The sequence below is a fragment of the Molothrus ater genome, chromosome 2 (genome assembly GCF_012460135.2).
Source record: "Molothrus ater isolate BHLD 08-10-18 breed brown headed cowbird chromosome 2, BPBGC_Mater_1.1, whole genome shotgun sequence".
NCBI lineage: Eukaryota > Metazoa > Chordata > Aves > Passeriformes > Icteridae > Molothrus > Molothrus ater.
In genome coordinates, this window is record NC_050479.2 from 1,008,760 (window position 1) to 1,028,428 (window position 19,669).

Below are 19,669 nucleotides of genomic sequence, written 5' to 3' on the forward strand. Positions count from 1 at the left end.
AGAGATCTTTATGTATCATGTTTTGTTCCAGGTGTGCTTTATGCTGGATTAATGCTCACCAAAGATGGGCCCAAAGTTCTGGAATTTAACTGCAGATTTGGTGACCCAGAGTGTCAGGTGAGTCATTTTGTACAGTTTGGCATTATGGGAGGAGTAAAATCTGTGACCATCTACCACTGTTGTTAACCAGATTTGGGGTGAATAATCAGGATTTTAAATCACCAAGATTTAAAACATTTGGGTTGTTTGTTCAAGGCAGAAGGTCTGTAAGGAAATTGTTCCATTCCAGAGAGGATTTCAGTAGGCTGGACTCAAATCTGGCCTTTGCAAAGGTCAGCTTGAGAAGAGCTCAGCACTTCCCTGTCCTTTTCTGGAATGGATTCTGGATTTTTCCTTGCTCCCTGTTGACAAGTGGAACAGAACTCTTGATTTCTATTCTTCAGAACAAATGAGGTTCTTTGTCCTCACCCTTTCCTTTCCATATGTAGCAATTCCTTTACCCACAGAAGTTTTCTGCAAGGATGAGTATTTTTAAGATTATCTCTCAGATTATCCACTGCATGTCTGGTGTGTGGAAGTACAATATATGGGCAAGTTTAATGCTGCTTTTCCAGCTGCATTATTGTCTTTCCAAGGCCAGGGAAGACATGACCTGGTTTGATTTGCTGCTGTGTGTTCTGCAGGTGATTCTGCCCCTGCTCAGGAGTGACCTGTACGAGGTTATGCAGGCAGTGATCAACAGGAGGTTGGCCAGCTCCATGCCAGCCTGGAGAGAGGACAGTGCAGCTGTGACTGTGGTCATGGCTAGTCAAGGCTACCCAGGGACATATCCCAAGGGCTTGGAAATAACAGGTAAATGGAGCAGGAGGAGCTGCAGGAGGCTCCTTCCCCCCCTGGCCTCTCCCTGTTCTCTGCTGCTGCATGAAGGTGAATCATGGAACTGAGATTCATAGAAACCCTGGCTTCTGGGTCAGCAAGAGCAGCTGAATTTTCACACATCTCAGTTTATTTTGGTGTGTTTCCAGTTCTCCATGCTGTTGTTATTTGATATTGGCACAGCATTGATATTTAATGCCTGCTGCAGTCAGGTGGTTCTGATCAGGGCTCTTGGGTCACGTTGGTGCTGGTGTTTGTCACTGAGGCATAAAACCCCAGCTGCAATCAGATGTTGTGTGCCTACTGAATGTCTGTTCCCACATCCCTGAGCACACAGCTAGACTTGTCTCTCCCCCAGAGGTATTTTTTACAGATTTATTCCCACTTCCCAGCAGGATCACCCTGACTTTGCCTGTGGTTTTCAGACAACAAGTGTTCGGTCTCTCCCGGAGAGCGTTCTAACCAAGAGCTGATGTCTTTCACCCCACCCACAGGGCTGGCGAAGGCCAGGCAGCTGGGGCTGGAGGTGTTCCACGCAGGCACAGCCCTGAAGGATGGCAGGGTGGTCACCAGCGGGGGCAGAGTGCTCACAGTCACGGCCATCAAGGAGGACCTGCCCGCGGCGCTGCAGGCGGCCAACCTGGGCGTGGCTGCCATCCGCTTCCAGGGGGCCATCTTCAGGAGGGACATCGGCCACCGGGCCATAGCCTTCCTCAGGCAATCCAGGTAGATATTCCCAGCCCCTGAAATGGCAGTCACGGGGGTCAGAAGGAGCTAAGCACATCCCTGGGTGCTGTTCATGATTCTCTTGATATTCTGTGTAACTCTGGACAAGTTGGAACCCCGTCCTTGTACTCAGCGTCAGCAAGACCAGCCAAGGCAGGAATATTTTGAATGCCTGATGTTCTTACTCTCCTAAATCTGAGTTAAACTACAGTGACAAGCACACAGGAATGATCTGGTTTAGGGAAAGTCAACTTCTGCTTCTCGGGCTTTAGATCACAGATTTGCTCCAGGTTTGTTTTGGATCACAGATTTGCTCCAGGTTTGTTTTGGATCACAACTTTTGCTCTGGCTTTGTCCTGTCCAGAAGTCTGATATTCAATATCATGAAATGAAAAATCATTTAATATCATGAAATGTGGCCCCAGCCCCAGCCTGCCAGAGCTCCAGGAGTGTTTGGACAGCTCTGCCAGGGATGCCAAGGGTGGGATTTTTGGGGTGTCTGTGCGGGGCCAGGGCTTGGACTGCATCATTCCTGTGTGTTCCTTCCAGCTGACGAGATTCTGGGATTTTATATATTAACAAAGTTCAAGCTGGCTTACTGGTTCTTTTTTAGCTTTTAGAAATGGTTAAAATCACCTTGAACCCCCTCCCTTGTTGGGATTGACATTTTACTGGCACAGCTGCCTAACACAGGGTAGAATTCATCCCCTCTTTCCATTCTCATTCCTTTAATTGGCTCAGTATTTACTGTAAGACTCTGGAGATCATATGGGTGTGGGTTTGTTTGGTTTGTTTATTGATAGTAGGGAGTCTTGTTGTCTCTTTAATGTTCCTGAAAGCTTCTTGTAGTTTTTAAACTCATTTTTACCTAATAAGAAACTGCTCTGCTCCAAAAAGCTCCCAACATACCTTTTCCCAAGGGGTTATTTTGTAGGCTGGGAAACACATCAGTGACAGTTCTGTTGCTGCTGGCAGTGTATCCTGATTAGCATTTTGTAAAATTATCGTCAATAAACTTCCTAAAAGAACAAGGGTGTTGGTATTTAGTCTTCTTTCTCTCTCAGGTGCTCTGCATCTCTTGACAAATTGATGTGACAAGGTGGAATTGGGATTTGTAACAGAAAAATAGAAAGCCAGGTCAGCGAGGCGAGAGGAGGCTCTTGGAGCAGTTCCCTCCCACCCTGGGCCAGCAGGAATGGCTGCCTGGAGGATTTGGCACTGCCTGGAGGCTGCTCCTGAAGGGGCAGCACAGGGGGGCTGCAGCCCCAGAACCCCACACTGGGCTGCCTTGGAAAGGACCTTAAAGCTCATCCTGTTCCTGCCATAGCAGGGACAACTTCCACTCTCCCAGGAGAGCCCCAGAGTCCCCTTGGGGCTCAGTGGAGGAAGGGGGATGGCTCTGAAGTCAGGGCTCAGCTCCTCCTGGCAGCCTGGCAGCATTCAGTCCTGAGGCATTTCACCTCAGGAAAATGGCCAGAATGCTTAATGAAAAGTATTCCAGAAAATTTAAAGAACTAAAGATTCATTTAAAGAATCAAAGCAAAAAAAAAAAATTAACAAATTCTAAATAGTCCTAAAAACATGGTGCAAATCTGGTGGACATTCATCATATTCAGACTGAAAGGGGCTGACTTTGATCTCGGGTTGTTGCAGGCCAATATTTCCTTGAGTCTTATTCACAGCTGCCTGTGGTAATTCTTGTCTTCTTGCCAGTTTTTGGGCAGGGCTATGCTGGGAGTGCAGACACCTTTGGATTTTCCTGGCAACGCTTCTCCTGGGCCAGTTCTTCTGGCACTTGGAGTCTTTATCAATTCCAGATATTCCAGCAATGATCTTCACAACAGAAATACCTTTGATCCTAAAAAAACCCTCCCACATCTTAAAATAAGATTTACTAGGCAGAGTACAAAAATATTTACTCCATTTAGTGCAATTGTAGGCATTTGTGTCTGTCTCTGACTTTTCCAGTGTTTGCTGAATTCTTGACCTGGTTCCTGAGATGGGTTTTGTGGATTAACTGAATTTTTTTGTTCAGCCGAGTCAATTTTAAATGGCTTTCAGTTGTTTTGTTGTATTTGTCCTTGTTAATCAACACCCTCAGAATTTAAACTTCAGGCTGAATCCCATCCATAGGAGAGAGAAAGCAGGGATGGATCTAAAATAGGGATGCACCTGGTTCATGGCACTGACAGCCTGGGAATAACAACTGCTCAACTGGCACGAGCTGTGTTTGCTGCAGTGAAAAGTCATTAAAATCCCTGTCCCCAGAATGGAAAGGTCCCTCTGTAAACATGAGCTGGTGCTTCGTGTCCCAGGGAGCTGTGGGGACACACAGGTGACACCCGTTTGTACCAGGCTGCTGATCTTACATAAACCCCACCCAGAGCTTGCTGACATCTCCTTCCAGGTTCCTGAGCCCCACCTTAGGAACCTGGGTCTTTTGAAGGAAATATATTTTATATTCTTGAATAGAAAGCCCATTGAAGTAAGAGAGGCATGGCTGCTTCTGAGGTGGGATCATTGCAGTGCCAAGGAGAGGCAACCTCAAAGCTGCAGCTGGAAAACCCTGGAAGGATCCTGGGGGTTATTGATTCACCTTGGGGGTGGAAAAGTGACTTGAGCTCAGTCCTGCTCTGACCCAGCTGTGCATTTCTGCTGTGCTTGGTTTGGTTTGGAGCCTTCCCACTGACTCCTCAAGGCCTGGAGGTGGCACTCAGAGCCCTGGGCTGGGGACAAGGTGGGGATCAGTCACAGCTGGGACTCCGTGGCTTGTATGGATTCAAACCCTGCAAGATCAGGTCTCTGCTGCCTGTTTTACCTTGTCAGGGGTTTTATTTTGGGATTTGACTGTGTGATCCCAATGCTCTGATACCAACTTCAACACTCTGGAATTACCCACCTGCTGCTCCTGGCAGTGCCTCCTCAGACAGCAGGATGGGATTCTGCACAGTTCACCCACTCAGGGATGTAAAGAAGTAAATATCATTTGAAAATACATGCAGTAATCAGCTGCCACCCCATTTCTCCCCACTCTTCCAGAGGCCTGACTTACAAGAACAGTGGGGTGGACATTGAAGCAGGGAACACTTTGGTGCAGAAGATCAAACCCTTTGCTGCAGCCACATCAAGGTCAGGTAAGACAAGAACCTTTGCTCCTGCTTTGGTCACTTCTTGGCAGTGAGCTTTACCAGTTGATCTTGATCAAAAGCTCATATATATGTGTCCTGCCTGTTTCTAGATGACATAAAATACCCTGTGGGAAGCAAATGCCTGTGATTTTATTGCAAATGCACAGCTTGGAACCCCCAAATGGCTCTGAGCTCCATCTCCTGAATGCCAGGAGTGTCACAGGGCACAGTTCAGCACTGTGTAAGGATAAATGCAAGCAAAAATTCCACCATTAAGTACTGAGTTTGATTCCATGGACCATTATTTCCTGCACAGTGAACTCCATCATTTGGGGGGATGAATGTTTAGAAAGGTTATGAGATGTAGAATTCCTGAGATGGATGTGGAACCCACCTCTTTTGCTTGGTTGAATCAGCATGGATTCACCCTTGGGTTTGGGGTTCAGGCCCATCTTGCTCTAGCAAGTCCTTGTAGTTCTTCAGACAGATTTAAAATATTCATTTATGAAGTGGCCCTTTTATTTCAAATTAACTGACAACCTTCTAATGAAGTCAGGTATACACAGAGGGAAAAATAGAGATTTTCTCACACCAGTACAACAATCTCACCACAATTCCTCCTGTGTTTCACAGGAACACTTAGTGAAGGGGAAATCTCTCAGTTCCAGGAATTACTGACTGCTCAGTCACAAAGTTGGGGATTTTTAGGCTTAGGCTAATGATAAATTAAAAAGACAAAGCCAAGCTAAGCAGATTAGGTTGGCTCCTCAGTGAAGAGCTTCTGAATGGCAGAGAAAAGTTTCCTGGTGACAAAGCAAAGTTGTGTTGCCAAACCTTGGAGAGAATTTGTGGTGGAGATGCTGGGGAAGCCCCTGGGAGTAAAGCTGGGCCGTTTCTCCTTTTCCTGGCTGGCAGGCTGCAATGCAGAGCTTGGAGGGTTTGCTGGGCTCTTTGACCTGAAAGCAGCTGGTTACAGAGATCCCATCCTGGTGTCTGGAACCGACGGCGTCGGCACCAAACTCAAGGTAAGGTGGAAATCCACCCAAGGGAGGAGGAACAGCACAGAAGGGAAAAGGTTCTGTCAGAAAATAGCAGTTGTCCTGGAAAAACACCTATTGGTCTTTATAAAAAAGGGATGGAAACTGAAATTGCCCTTCTTCAGGCAAAAGAATGAAATACCTGTAAGTTACCAGATGTGCTGATATCTGATAATATCAACTGATATGATAATATCAACTGTCAGAAGTTGATATGATAATATCATCACTAAATATCAGAAGTTGATATGATAATATCATCACTAAATATCAGAAGTTGATAAGATGCCTAAAATAACTGGGTTTTAATATTAAGAATATAATCAGGAATTTTGTTTCACAAAGGCAGCATCTCCACCCTCAAAAAAGATTAATTGATGGGGGAAAAAACTGAATCCCAGGTTTGCTGTTGTGTTTGGGCTCCAAGCTGTGCCCTTTTGCAGCACAGCTTCCTTCTCAGTGCCTTTTGGATTTGCCATTGGAGACAGGAATAATTCCTGAAGAGAGTTAGGAGAGGATAATAAACAAAGCTGCTCCTCAAAGAGCACCTGGAGGGATTCTGGTCCATTGCTCACAGGCTCTGCTCCTGATTTCAGTCCCTTGCAGACCCTGCCTGTGCTCCAGGGGCCCAGAGCTGATCCCAGGCTTCTCCCAGAGCTGATCCCAGGCTTCTCCCGTGTCTTGCAGATTGCTCAGGAGTGCCAGAAACACGACACCATCGGGCAGGACCTGGTGGCCATGTGTGTCAATGACATCCTGGCCCAGGGAGCTGAGCCCCTCTTCTTCCTGGATTATTTTGCCTGCGGCAAACTCGACGTGGATGTGGCTCAGGGAGTCATTGCAGGAATTGCTGATGCCTGCAGGAAAGCTGGATGTGCTCTTTTGGGTAGGAACACTTCTCAGGGGGATCTGAGAAACCTTCTGCAAGGTCTTTTAGTTGGTTTGAATGTGGTTGGTTTCCTACTCTGTGGAAGAATCTGGGAGGAGTAAAAAAGCAAAGTGTTCCATGTCATTCCTTTCAGGGAACTTGATCTGAATCACAGTGGAAAGAAACAGTACTTTAAAAGTTTAGGTTAAATTTAGATTAGTTTTAGGTACAGATTTAGGTTAGATGTTGAGAAAAGGTTCTGTCCTTTTTTCCAAATTTTAGGGAAGTTAGGAACACAAGTTCTTTCTCAGTGGGTGTCATTTTGGGTCTGTTTATAAGCTTTAAACAAGAAGCTCTTTATGCCCTGGTTTACTTTTTTCCTGCATGAGCTGTTGGTCAGCTTTATGTTTGTTTTAAGGTGTTCTCTGCATTTATCAAATATAATCACCCCATTCATGCTGCAGCAAGGTCTGTGCTAGGTGAGACCTTGTGATGAAACCACCAAAATGTCAAGATTTTATCTCCAGTTCAAGACTTTCAAACCTCACAGGCCTTTCTGGAAGAGCTGAACCTTCAGCTCAACAAATTTAACTCATCACCCCACTGATAGTGAGGGGGTGAGGGCTCATCTCTTGCCTGGTTTTGCACAATTATCTGTGGATTTAATTGTTGAGTGGCTGAGCACTTCTCCATCCTCCATTTCAGCCAGCCCTTATTAAATACAGCTGAAACCCCAGGACTGAAAAAAGCAGGTGAAGCTGGAGCACAGGGCAGGGAGTGCAAAGTAGGAAGAGGAGAGAAAAAGGCAGAATTTTACCCAGAGCAGCTGGGGCTGCCCCTGCATCCCTGGCAGTGCCCAGGGCCAGGCTGGACACTGGGGCTGGGAGCACCTGGGACAGTGGCAGGTGTCCATGCCAGGGTGGAATGAGATGAGCTTTAAAACCCCTTCCAACCCAAACCAGGAATGAGATGAGCTTTAAAATCCCTTCCAAGCCAAACCATTCTGGGATTCCATGATCCAAGCCAGGCTTTTTCAGCACCTCTCTGCTGTGTTTTGGTCCCCAGGAGGAGAAACGGCCGAGATGCCGGGCATGTATCCCCCCGGCGAGTACGACCTGGCCGGCTTCGCCGTGGGGGCCGTGGAGAGGGGGCAGATGCTGCCCCAGCTGGACAGGATCACTGAGGGGGACGTGGTCATTGGGGTGGCATCTTCTGGAGTCCACAGCAACGGCTTCAGCCTCGTCAGGAAGATCGTGGAGAAGTCCTCCCTGGATTTCTCCTCCCGCGTCGGTGTCTCCGGGGATCAGACTCTGGGTACTGCTTCCTCCTGAGCTTCCTCCCAACAGCTGGCACAGCAGTTCTCTCTGGGCCTTTGAAACTTTGCTCAGGCACCAAAAAAAAAATCATTCCATCTTTAGCATGTCTTCATCTTCTTCTTTTCCTGGGAGTCACACGTGCAGGGAAGAAACAAAGGGAGGGGGATAAATAATTAATTGTGGGCTAAAATGAAAAAGGTAGAACTTTGTGTTTCTCTCTAGTACAATGCTCATTACTATCCAAACTGCTATTTTGAGATTCCCCCCATTTTGTACTGATTCCCATTTCTCTCCATGCTTTTCCCCTCTCCCCTGGGCAGGAGAGCTGCTGCTGACCCCAACCAAGCTCTACAGCAAGACCCTGCTGCCTGTGCTGCGCTCGGGCCACGTCAAAGCCTACGCCCACATCACGGGAGGGGGCCTGCTGGAAAACATCCCCAGAGTCCTCCCAGAGTCCCTGGGTGTCGTTTTAGGTGAGAGAGAAGGAAAGCTGTGGAAAAATCCTGACCTTGCTGTGCAAGCCTGTGCCCACAGCAGCTGGTCTGTGCTGTAGGAGCTGGACGTGTCTGTCTAGGAATGTTTGGGTTTTTCCTTGTATCTGAACCAGAGCCAGTCAAAACTCTTCGTGGTGGAAAGACTGCTCCCCATTGAATTCCTTCCCCTGGGGGTGTTTGGGATTGGATTTCATAGGACACTTGCAGAAAGAAAACAGCCTTACCGGCATTCCCAAGTCAGCTGCACCATTTGCAATTCCCTACGAAATTATTGCTAATTAAATGACACTCATGAAGTTTTCAATTAGCATTCAGAGGTGGTTGTGAGCTCAGGGACAGCTCCTGCTGTTTGGCTTCATTAATCCTCAGCCCTCTCCCCTCAGGTGTGCTGGAAAGGGGTTTCAGTGCTGGGGCAGGTGAGGCATGGAGAGGGAAAAGGCTGGCACAGGTTGTGAGAGCTCACAGGGTTGTACAATAAAATAAGGAATTAATAGTTCTGAACTCATAAACTGCTCATAAATCATTTTCCACTTCTCCACTGATAAATGTTTATGTGTATATGCACCTCTGCCCTGGAGCCAGGCTGGGAGAGCTGGGATTGTCCAGCCTGGACAGGAGCAGCTCCAGGCAGAGCTCAGAGCCCCTGGCAGGGCCTGCAGGGGCTCCAGGAGAGCTGCAGAGGGACTGGGGACAAGGCCTGCAGGGACAGCACCCAGGGAATGGCTGCCAGTGCCAGAGGGCAGGGCTGGCTGGGATCTTGGGAATTATCCCTTCCCACCCAAACCATTCTGTGATTCCATGAATCTGTAGAAATTGGGGTAGAACCATTTTCAAAGAGAACATGACAAGAAAGAAATTTCCTGTCCTTGGAATTCCTTTCCTGTGCCTTGTCCAGAAGCATTTTTGTGCTGCTGTAAATCATCCTCACCTGGTTGGAGCTGGGGCACTGGGGGATTTTTGTGACAGATTTTGCCTCTTAGCACCCCAATAATTTGTAGTCCATTGGTAACAATTTCCACCCTTGATCTGTATTTCCAATTCTCTTCAGATGCTCTCACCTGGAAGATCCCTGAAATCTTCTGCTGGCTCCACAAGGAAGGGAACCTCTCTGAGGAGGAGATGGCTCGGACCTTCAACTGTGGGGTGGGGGCAGTGCTGGTGGTTCAGAGGGAGATGGCCCAGCAGCTCCTCAGGGACATCCAGGAACACGAGACCGCCTGGCTCATCGGCAAAGTGGTGCCCCTGCAAAAAGGTTCCTGCAGCTTGATCTTCCTTGGGGGGAAATCAGCAGAAAGAAAAAGCAAAGGGAAATTCCCTTATTTGGGAGTCTTCATGAGGTGAAAACCTTTTCACTGGCACCTCCCTGGCTTTTTTGTGGGGGTATTGAGCTGACAGTTCATTCATCTCTTCCATGGGTGCTTTTCTCCTCTCTCTGCTTCTCCCTTTACTGACACTTTGTTTTGCTGGTCTTTTGGGTTTTTCCTTGTACCTGCTCAGGCTCTGACAACGTTAAAGTCCTCAATCTCCATCGGGCCCTGCAAGCAAACAGGTCCCTGTGTGTGCAGAGCCACATCCAGGGCAAGATCCAGACAGGCAAAGTGAAGGTGGCTGTCCTCATCTCTGGAACAGGTGAGTTCTGCTCTTTGCTACCCTGGGATCCAGACTGTGCAGAAGGGAGCTTCAGCCTGGATTTAAAATCCCTGCAGTTCTCCATGGGCACTCTGGTAGGCTTCTAGCAGGCAGGAGAGATGTTGTGCTTGGGCTGATGTCAGTCACAAACCTCTTTTAACCTCTGCTGCAGTCTGTGAATCGCTCCTGTGCTCAGTTTATCCCCAAACCTCTGCAGGTGTCCAGATTCAGGCTCCCACTCTGGTCCCTGTAGGAACAGCAGCATCATCTCACAGATAGAGCAGAATTTCTTTTGCCATGTAGGCACTCCAACTATTCTATTTCCAGTATTCCCAATCACTAAGGACACCAATCCAGTGCTATAAATTACAGTTTCCAAGTGCAGCTGCCAGGAAAGGCCTTCAGCTGTCTGAATCAGCTCCCAGCAAATCAATTTGAAAAGGATTAATGTTTCATCAGGGCTGTTTGGTTTGGTCTCCCCCACAGTGCTACTTGTTTAAAGCCTCTTCCAGCTGTTCCCTCTATTTATTCTCAGTATCCATGAGTTATTCTCTCTCCCCCAGGCACAAACCTGGAAGCTCTCATCAACAGCACGAAGAAAGACACCAGCTATGCACAGATAGTTCTGGTTATCTCCAACAAACCTGGTGTGGAGGGGCTGAGGAAAGCTGAGAGAGCTGGGATTCCTACAAGGGTGAGCATTTCCTTTTGTAATCAGCCACCATTGGCTGGGACTCCAGCAGGAAGGTGCTGATGAGTTTTATGGGGTGACACATGGGCTGATAGGGAGCCTTGGCTTTTCTCTTTTGGTCTGTTGTGAACTTGTGCCTAGGGACAAAGTACCTGACAGCAAAATCCTTCCTTTTCTCCTTCTCTGCCAGCAATCCTGATGCTTTGGGGACAGTTGTTGCATTAAACCAGCATAAAACTTTCAGTTACAGCTTAAACTTTGTGAATTGCTTGACTTCAGGGCATTGACACTGAAGTACCAACCTATTTTATGTGAATTTAATTTTAAAATGACCTGGTGGTTCATTTGAATGGAATGGAGAGGTCACACTCAGTGGGGCCTTCCTCTGACTGCCTGGGAACTGCCTCAGGCTCTCCAGGAATCATTCCCAGGGCTCCCTGAGCTTCCATGGATTTTGTGTGCCTTGCCTTTGTGTTGCAGATCTGAAATGATCCTGTTGTCACTTAGAAACCTTTTCCAGTCACTGTTCACTGCTGAATACAGAGCCAGGGAGACTGGGGCCCAGAGCTTTGCTCCTTTATTGGTGCTGGGATCTGTGCTGGTGCTCCAGCTCCTCCTTGGGAGGACACAGAGGGCACAAGAGAAATGTGGTGTGAAGAGCAAACAGAGAATCACAGGCTGGCTTGGCTGGGAAAGGACCTGAAAGCCCATCCAGTGCCAACCCCAAGGTTTTTATCAGGAAAAAAAACAGTGTGGGCTGTGTGGGATGGGATGGAGGGGTGGCACAGGCACAGGGGCAGAGGCTGGTTCAGCCCAGGGCTGGGCTGGGCTCTGTGCCCAGTGCCTGCTGTCCCTGTCACCTGAGCAGCCCTGGCTTTTCCCAAACCACCCCTGGGACGCTGGTGGCCTTTAACAGGTGCTTCTATTGAAGACTGGGTGCTCTAAGTTAGGTACTGCTGCCTTCTTCCTGCCTAAATCAGGGGATCTATCCTGGGTGGAAAACAACAGCTCAGGCTGGGAGAGCTGGGGGTGCTCACCTGGGAAAGGGAGAGCTCAGAGCCCCTGGCAGGGCCTGCAGGGGCTCCAGGAGAGCTGCAGAGGGACTGGGGACAAGGCCTGCAGGGACAGCACCCAGGGAATGGCTGCCAGTGCCAGAGGGCAGGGCTGGGTGGGATCTTGGCAATGAGGAATTGTTCCCTGGCAGGGTGGGCAGGCCCTGGCACAGGGTGCCCAGAGCAGCTGGGGCTGCCCCTGCATCCCTGGCAGTGCCCAAGGCCAGGCTGGGCACTGGGGACAGTGGGAGGTGTCCCTGCCATGGCAGGGGTGGCACTGGGTGGGATTTAAGGTCCCTCCAACCCAACCCAGTCTGGGATTCTGGGATTCCATCATTATGGGGTAGGGGCTGGTCTAGGAGTTTGTGATCAGCCTTTTTTCCAAGCTTTTCTGGTACAGTTTTTGCCAAGATTCAACTGCTTATGACTGCCAGAGGCCTCAAAGTGGGTGAAACCTTTGGAAGACTTCAGGATGGCTTAAAGCCCTGCATTTGTGGGGTGCTCCATGGTGATCCATGCAAAACCCCACAAATCCATGTAGGTGTTCCATGGGATCGAGAGCCGTGGGCTTATCAAGCCAAACTTGTCTGTCCCACTGCTCCCCCTGTGTGGGGAGGAGCACAGGCTGCACTGTGCCTGTCAGCTGGGCCCTGGGGAGCTGCTCTTCCTCTGGAGCTGCCAGCACATCCCTGTTCTTGCTTTGGGCTGCCCAGGTGGTGGAGCACACGAGGTACCAGAGCCGCACGGAGTTTGACAGCGCCGTGGACCAAGTCCTGCAGGAGTTCTCGGTGGAGCTGATCTGCTTGGCCGGCTTCATGCGCATCCTCTCGGGTCCTTTTGTCAAGAAATGGGAAGGTGAGCACAGCTGGGGGGCTGTGCATGTGCACCAAGGCATCTCAGGGGTTGTCACCAGGAAAAAGAGAGAGGGCAGCAGATTAAACACGGTGATGTTCAAGGTCCCCTTTCAACCCTGCCCATCCTGGGATTCTGTGAAATGAAACTCTTCCCATCTTGTAAGGAAAAGGATGTGAGGGAAAGGCAGTGCCCCTGTGCAGAGCCTGAAGGAAGCCAAGGGCAGACTCAGGTCTGGTAGTCTTTGATTTCTTAGGAAATATTTTTTAAAGGCTGTGAAGGCTTTGTGCCTCTGCACACAGGAGGTGCTGGCAGAGGTAAGCAGCCAGGCACTGAGATTCCTTCCCCTGACAGAGGAACTGCTCTGGGTCCTTGTAAAACCACCAAGCTGGGCAGCATTTTGCAGTTTTGGTTAACAAGCCCTGGCCAGTCCCAAGCCACGTGCCAGGAGCTGCCTGAGTCCATGCGTGGGGTGTTCCCCAGGCAGATCCAGGCTGTGCTTGCTCAGAACGTTCACAGTGTCTCCACTCTGCTCATCTTTTGGTTTTCCAGCTCTTTGAGAGGCTGGTGACACCTTCAGGGCCTGCTCTCCCTGCCCAGCTGTTCCTTTTCTCTCCTCCTGTGTTTCCCAGGGAGTCCTGAGCACACAGAGCAGCTGCTGCTTGCTCTGCTTTGGGGCCAGGGTTACCTAAACCTATTCAAAACAGGCACAGCCTGGTCAGCCTCTGCCTTGCAGCTTTCACTGCTCTTTGGTGACTTTTGTGTTCCCCTGGGTGTGCCAGGAACATTTCACACCTGAACTTCTTTTCAAACCTCTCTTTAAATTCAGTAGAGCAAAGCAGACACTCGTGAGAGGCCTTGCTGTGGTTTTGAAGCTGTCAGGTGAAGCCAGTCAGGTGAATTGGTTTTGTTTGTCTCCACTCAGGGCCCAGAGATGGAAGTGCCTGTGCTGTGGGCAGCTGTCAGGAGGAGACACAATCTCTCACTCCAAGGGATGTGTTTGGAGCAGACACTCTGTAGAGGACAGAACAGAACTTCCTCTAGTGCAGAACCTTGTGCAAATAAAGATTTTAGTGCCTTCTGATTTAGGGACAGTTCACTGATTGTTGTCCTGGACAGTGCAGGATTTGCTTTACTTGCATGACTGGTGTGAGAGAAAAGGAAAGACTTTTTCCAGACAGAAGAGTTAAACTCCTTTTTTAAATGTCCAGAACTGGATTGAGCTTGAAAACCTGAGCTGTGACCACGAGATGGGAGCTCAGACACTGAGCTCAGCTCAGGGAGCTGGGCCAGCTGCAGGACCCTGTCCTGGCCATGCCTGGCCCCTGACCCCCCCGAATTATCCAGGAAGAATCAATTCCTGCTGCTGCTTTGGTCAAAGCTGCTCCTTTCTTTTTCTCTCACAGTCACAAGGACACTGAGTGGGAGTTAGGAAACTCTTTCTTGCTTAACAGCCCTGAAGTGTGAATTACGGCTGTTAACAAAGGACAGGTTAAAGTGTTAATTGTGAGTGTTAAAAAAGCACAGGTGAAAACAGAACCAAACAAACCCAAGCAAACAGGAATCCACATCCCATTCTGATGGGAAATGGAGGCAGAGGAGCAGGGTGGTGTTTCCAGCCCACTGTCCTTGAAACCTTTTGGGCTCAAGCCACAGGGAGGGAGATGCTGATGCTTAAAAAGGGTTTTATTTAGATATAAAGTGTATCTGAGACACTGCTGGACATCAGGTGGCACATTTGCCTCCTGTAACTTGCCCAGATCCCCAAGGTGCTGCCAGGAAGAGAGAAGAATAGAATAGAGATAACAGAAAGAATTAAATAAAATAATGGTAATAGAGACATTGGAGCAAAGGAGGCTCAGGGGCCCTTGTGGCTCTGCACAAGTCCCTGCCAGGAGGGCACAGCCGGGGGGGTCGGGCTCTGCTCCCAGGGCACAGGGACAGGAGCAGAGGGAACGGCCTCAGGCTGGGCCAGGGCAGGCTCAGCTTGGACAGCAGCAGCAATTTGCCCATGGAAAGGGAGCTCAGGCCTTGGCAGGGGCTGCCCAGGGAGCTTTGCAGTGCCCAGCCCTGCAGGTGTCCCCTGCAGGTGGCACTGAGTGCTCTGGGCTGGGGACAAGGTGCCCATGGGGCACAGCTGGCACTGCATGGGCTGGCAGGGCTGGGCCAGCCCCGGGGATCCTGTGATCAAAGAAGGACAAGGTGCTGAGGGAAGGGACAGCTACATCAGCCAATTAGTCATTATTAATCCCTGGGGATGTGTTTAGCCATTAACTGTAACTGCACTCTGCTAATTCAGACTCTTGGAGCTGGCTGGCTGCTGGCATCTTCAAAACTTGTCAAAAATCCTTTTCACAAATGATTTTGTTCCTCTGTTGGTTATGGCCCCTTGAGCAGCCTAAGAGTGCTAAAAGCCAATAACCTCAGCTCTGCTTTCCCAGGGAAAATCCTGAACATCCACCCGTCCCTGCTGCCGTCCTTCAAGGGAGCGAACGCGCACAAGCTGGTGCTGCAGGCCGGGGTCAGGGTCACGGGCTGCACCGTGCACTTCGTGGCTGTGAGTACCCCCTGCTGCCCCTCTGCATCCTCCCCTGGGAACATCTGCACCTCTGCATCCTTCCCTTTGAACATCTGCACCTCTGCATCCTCTCCTGGGAACATCTGCCCCTCTGCATCCTTCCCTTTGAACATCTGCCCCTCTGCATCCTTCCCTTTGAACATCTGCACCTCTGCATCCTCTCCTGGGAACATCTGCCCCTCCTGCACCTCTGCATCCTCCCCTGGGAACATCTGCACCTCTGCATCCTTCCCTTTGAACATCTGCACCTCTGCATCCTCCCCTGTGAACATCTGCACCTCTGCATCCTCCCCTGTGAACATCTGCCCCTCTGCATCCTCTCCTGGGAACATCTGCCCCTCTGCATCCTCTCCTGGGAACATCTGCACCTCTGCATCCTCCCCTGGGAACATCTGCCCCTCTGCATCCTCCCCTGTGAACATCTGCACCTCTGCATCCTTCCCTTTGAACATCTGCCCCTCTGCATCCTCTCCTGGGAACATCTGCCCCTCTGCATCCTTCCCTTTGAACATCTGCCCCTCTGCATCCTGCCCTGGGAACATCTGCCCCTCTGCATCCTCTCCTGGGAACATCTGCCCCTCCTGCACCTCTGCATCCTCCCCTTTGAACATCTGCCCCTCTGCATCCTCCCCGGTGAACATCTGCACCTCCCTGGCTCTCTGTAATCCTTCCCTTTGAACATCTGCACCTCCCTGGCTCTCTGCAATTCTCCCCTTTGAACATCTTCACCTTCTTGCTCCCTGCCCCTCTGCATCCTCCCCTGTGAACATCTGCTCCTCCCTGGCTCTCTGCAATCCTCCCTTTTGAACATTCTCACCTCAGAGCCTGCTGGGAGAACCCTAAACCCTCGTGTTTGATCACCTGCCCTCTGTGTTCAGAACTTTGCATCCAGAGGAGGTGGAGATTTTATTGTGACCATACAGTGCTGTAGTTTGCTGGCTCTGGAGAAGGAATGGAAATGGATAATTTGTCCAGGAGTTGAAGCTTTCCCTAAGGGAACTTCTTCCCTAAGCATCCCACTGCTGTCTTCCACCCACTGGAGAGGGGAAATAGTTAATGTAAGGCCTTGGCGAAGCCAAAGGCTTTGTTAAACATGGCCCAAACTTCTGGGTTTTATCCTAAACCTGCCTTGTTTCTTGCTTTCAAGAAAAAGAAAAAAATAGAAACAAACAAACAAAACCCCACTGGAAATGGTACAGGATTTGGTAAGGTGTGATCAGTTTTGCTCTGTGGGAACAGAGCAAAACTTGACAATTTATGCTGGTCAGACCCTAAGTAAAGAAAGAGCAGAGATGTCTCAGCTTCAGAGCCACGTTTTTTCAGGCCAGGGATCATTGGTTCCCTTTTTGGTCACTTCTCAGGGTTCAAAGGTCTCTCCTCTGGCTCCCCTCACCCTCTGCTGCTGGAATCTGTCTCAGCATTTTTGCTTTCCCTTGGAAAAAGAGAGCAGAATCACTTTTCCCAATAGAAGGGAAAGTGCTTTCTACTCTCTATGCCATGACTTGGGGTTTCTCTGTGTGGCAGCTGCTGAGGAACCACCCCTGCCCAGCAGGGATCTGCCCCAGCAGTGTTCCAGGGAAGATCTGTCCTGGCTCCGTGCCGCCCTCGGCTCATTCCCCCTCTGACTCAATGTCCTGCCCAGCCCAGCCCCTCCTGTCCCTGGGCTTTTCTGGGATAGAATTGTTGCTCCCTGCTGTTCTGCCTCCCTCCTGCTCTCTCTGAACCCTTCCCAGACCACAGCCAGCCCCATCCCACCAGCGCAAACCCCAGCTCCTGCCAGGTCCCCTTGGCACCCCAGGCCTCCCCTGTGTGCCAGGCCGACCTCGCCGCTGCCGTTGCAGGAGGAGGTGGACGCCGGGGCCATCATCTTCCAGGAGGCGGTGCCGGTGAAGCTGGGGGACACGGAGGCCACGCTGGCTGAGCGGGTGAAGGAGGCCGAGCACCGCGCCTTCCCCGCCGCGCTGCAGCTGGTGGCCAGCGGCGCCGTGCGCGTGGGCGAGGCGGGCAAGATCTACTGGAAATAGAGCCGGGCTCAGCAGGGCCCGGGCTCTGCCCCTCGCCTCTGCCTCGCACGGTTCATGGTTCAAATCCCAGGAAAGCCACCAGTGGGAACTGGGGGGCCGTTCCCAGAGGGTGCAGCAATGGCTCCTGTAAGTGCTTCCTCATTTTAATCGCTTCCTTGGCCAACATTTTGGTTCTCTCAGTCGCGTTCCTGACAACCCCAGTGCAGCCAGGAGGGTCTGAGCAGCCCTGGGGACAACACTGGAGACAACACTGGAGACCCTTCATGCAAAATCACAACCAGTCTGGGAAGTGCACAAGCCTTTGTCACATGGCCTGTCTCCAGCATTGGGATTAACTTCCACTTTTGCCAGGCGGGGAATATGGTGAATATCCAGCTGTGAATATCCAGCTGTGAATATCCAGCTGTGAATATCCAGCTGTTGGCCAGCCACCGGGGCTGTTCCCTCATGGGGATCCTCCTTGTGCTGGGAAGTGCTGCTGAGGGAAACTGCAATGGAAGAGACAGACAAAGGCAGAACCCTCCACTCTCAAAACCTCAGCAGAGCAGCAGAAACTGGCCTCCCCAAACACCAGTTATTGGATTTCTCTCCGTTTGCTGCCTGGTTTGATGGTGGTGGATCTCATGTGGCCCAGACCCTTGACACACCCTGTCATTTCCAAACCTGAACCTGCTGTCCATCAGATGCCAGCAGCATCTGGTGTCTGCTGCTTTTTTTCCCACAGCATTCCCATGTGAATTCCCACAAATTCAGGGTTTATTTTTTTACATAAGTAGAAAGACCAGACACAAAACATGTCCTTAGTTTGGGAAACATTCCTCAGGAATTCTGAAGTGCCTTTATTCTTGAACCAGTGTTTTCACCTGGAATAACACTGAGGGACACCCAGGAATTACGAACATTTGGAAAACGATTGGGGGGTTTTGAGCAGCTCAACACTTGTGGTTTTCTTTTAATATTTTCATATATTTATGAAACCATTTTAATGTTCTTGCTGAAAGGATCAGGTTCCCCACACACAGAGCAGATGAGGTGGTTTGGGGCTCCCCTTTAACACAGAGAAATCTGATTTTTTAATCAGAGAAAGCAGATTGTATTCTGGGCTCTGATGTCCTGATGGTACTCCCATGTTGGCATATTCTCCTCTGGGATTTGAAATAAAGCCTAATAAATTAAAATAAAAAATTATATCCACAAGTATTTCCTTGGAATTGATTCCCAGGGCTGTAGGGGGGAGGAGGGCAGGGGCTGTACATGGATTTGTGGGGGCCATGGGAGGTCACAGCTCCAGCCAGGGAAGCAGAGGAAATAAAGATTGGAGGGGTGAAATCACTGCCTGTGCAGGGAATCAATGTCACATTATTGATCAGAGCAGCTGATCACTGCCAGAGAGGCCAACAGAGTGAGCTCTCCCAAATCCAATGTCCATCTCCATCACAGGCACCTTGATCCAGATTCTGATATTTTGCCATGTGAGCCTGGATGTGAAATGGGATTTCACAGAGTCACACAAGGTTTGGGTTGGAGGGACCCCAAATCCCACCCAGTGCCAGCCCTGCCATGGCAGGGACACCTCCCACTGTCCCCAGTGCCCAGCCTGGCCTTGGGCACTGCCAGGGATGCAGGGGCAGCCCCAGCTGCTCTGGGCACCCTGTGCCAGGGCCTGCCCACCCTGCCAGGGAACAATTCCTCATTGCCAAGATCCCACCCAGCCCTGCCCTCTGGCACTGGCAGCCATTCCCTGGGTGCTGTCCCTGCAGGCCTTGTCCCCAGTCCCTCTGCAGCTCTCCTGGAGCCCCTGCAGGCCCTGCCAGGGGCTCTGAGCTCTCCCTGCAGCTGCTCCTCTCCAGGTGAGCCCCCCCAGCTCTCCCAGCCTGGCTCCAGAGGGGCTCCAGCCCTGGGGCAGTCCATGGCTCCTCTGGGCTCTCTCCAGCAGCTCCATGACCTTGTTGTCCCACTCTTGCAGCAGCAGATCCTGTTTGGGATTACCCTGGGAAGCTCCCACTGCTCTGCCACAGAAATTGATGCATTGGATGGATGAATTCCCCTTGGAAACACCAGATCAGTTTTACAGCTCGAGCTCCGTTCATGTAAAACATTTTCTCCTTTACAAGTTGAAAAACCGAACAAAGGAATTCCAAACCTAAAAAGCCAGCCCGGCTCCCACCATGGATTTTCCAAGGGATGTGTAACAAAAGCCGTGATCTTAGGGAAAAGGCTGGGAAGGAAAACTTGAGATACTGAGACATCCAAGAGAAGGACATGGAGGAGAAGGGAAGAGGAGGAAAAACGAGCAGAGCCTGAGCCCCTCAGGGACGTCCCCAGAGCCCCTCAGGGACCGGCCCAGAGCCCCTCAGGGATCGGCCCAGAGCCCCTCAGGGACCGGCCCAGAACCCTT

The 19,669-nt window shown here is 50.4% G+C and overlaps 1 protein-coding gene across 3 annotated transcripts in view; it reads left to right on the forward strand.

Moving 5' to 3' along the window:
• Positions 1-18,459, forward strand: part of GART (phosphoribosylglycinamide formyltransferase, phosphoribosylglycinamide synthetase, phosphoribosylaminoimidazole synthetase) — a 37,226-nt gene extending 18,767 nt beyond the window's left edge. For all 3 annotated transcript variants that reach the window (XM_036389287.2, XM_036389288.2, XM_036389289.2), the window contains 14 exons: positions 32-117; positions 684-852; positions 1,371-1,602; positions 4,642-4,736; positions 5,646-5,755; positions 6,455-6,653; positions 7,701-7,949; positions 8,272-8,424; positions 9,494-9,697; positions 9,943-10,074; positions 10,638-10,768; positions 12,531-12,672; positions 15,111-15,226; positions 17,089-18,459. In XM_036389287.2, coding sequence (XP_036245180.1) covers positions 32-117; positions 684-852; positions 1,371-1,602; positions 4,642-4,736; positions 5,646-5,755; positions 6,455-6,653; positions 7,701-7,949; positions 8,272-8,424; positions 9,494-9,697; positions 9,943-10,074; positions 10,638-10,768; positions 12,531-12,672; positions 15,111-15,226; positions 17,089-17,271 — 2,201 coding nt within the window. In that variant the 3' untranslated portion in view covers positions 17,272-18,459. The remainder of the gene's footprint in view (positions 1-31; positions 118-683; positions 853-1,370; positions 1,603-4,641; positions 4,737-5,645; positions 5,756-6,454; positions 6,654-7,700; positions 7,950-8,271; positions 8,425-9,493; positions 9,698-9,942; positions 10,075-10,637; positions 10,769-12,530; positions 12,673-15,110; positions 15,227-17,088) is intronic.
• Positions 18,460-19,669: the final 1,210 nt, after the last annotated feature.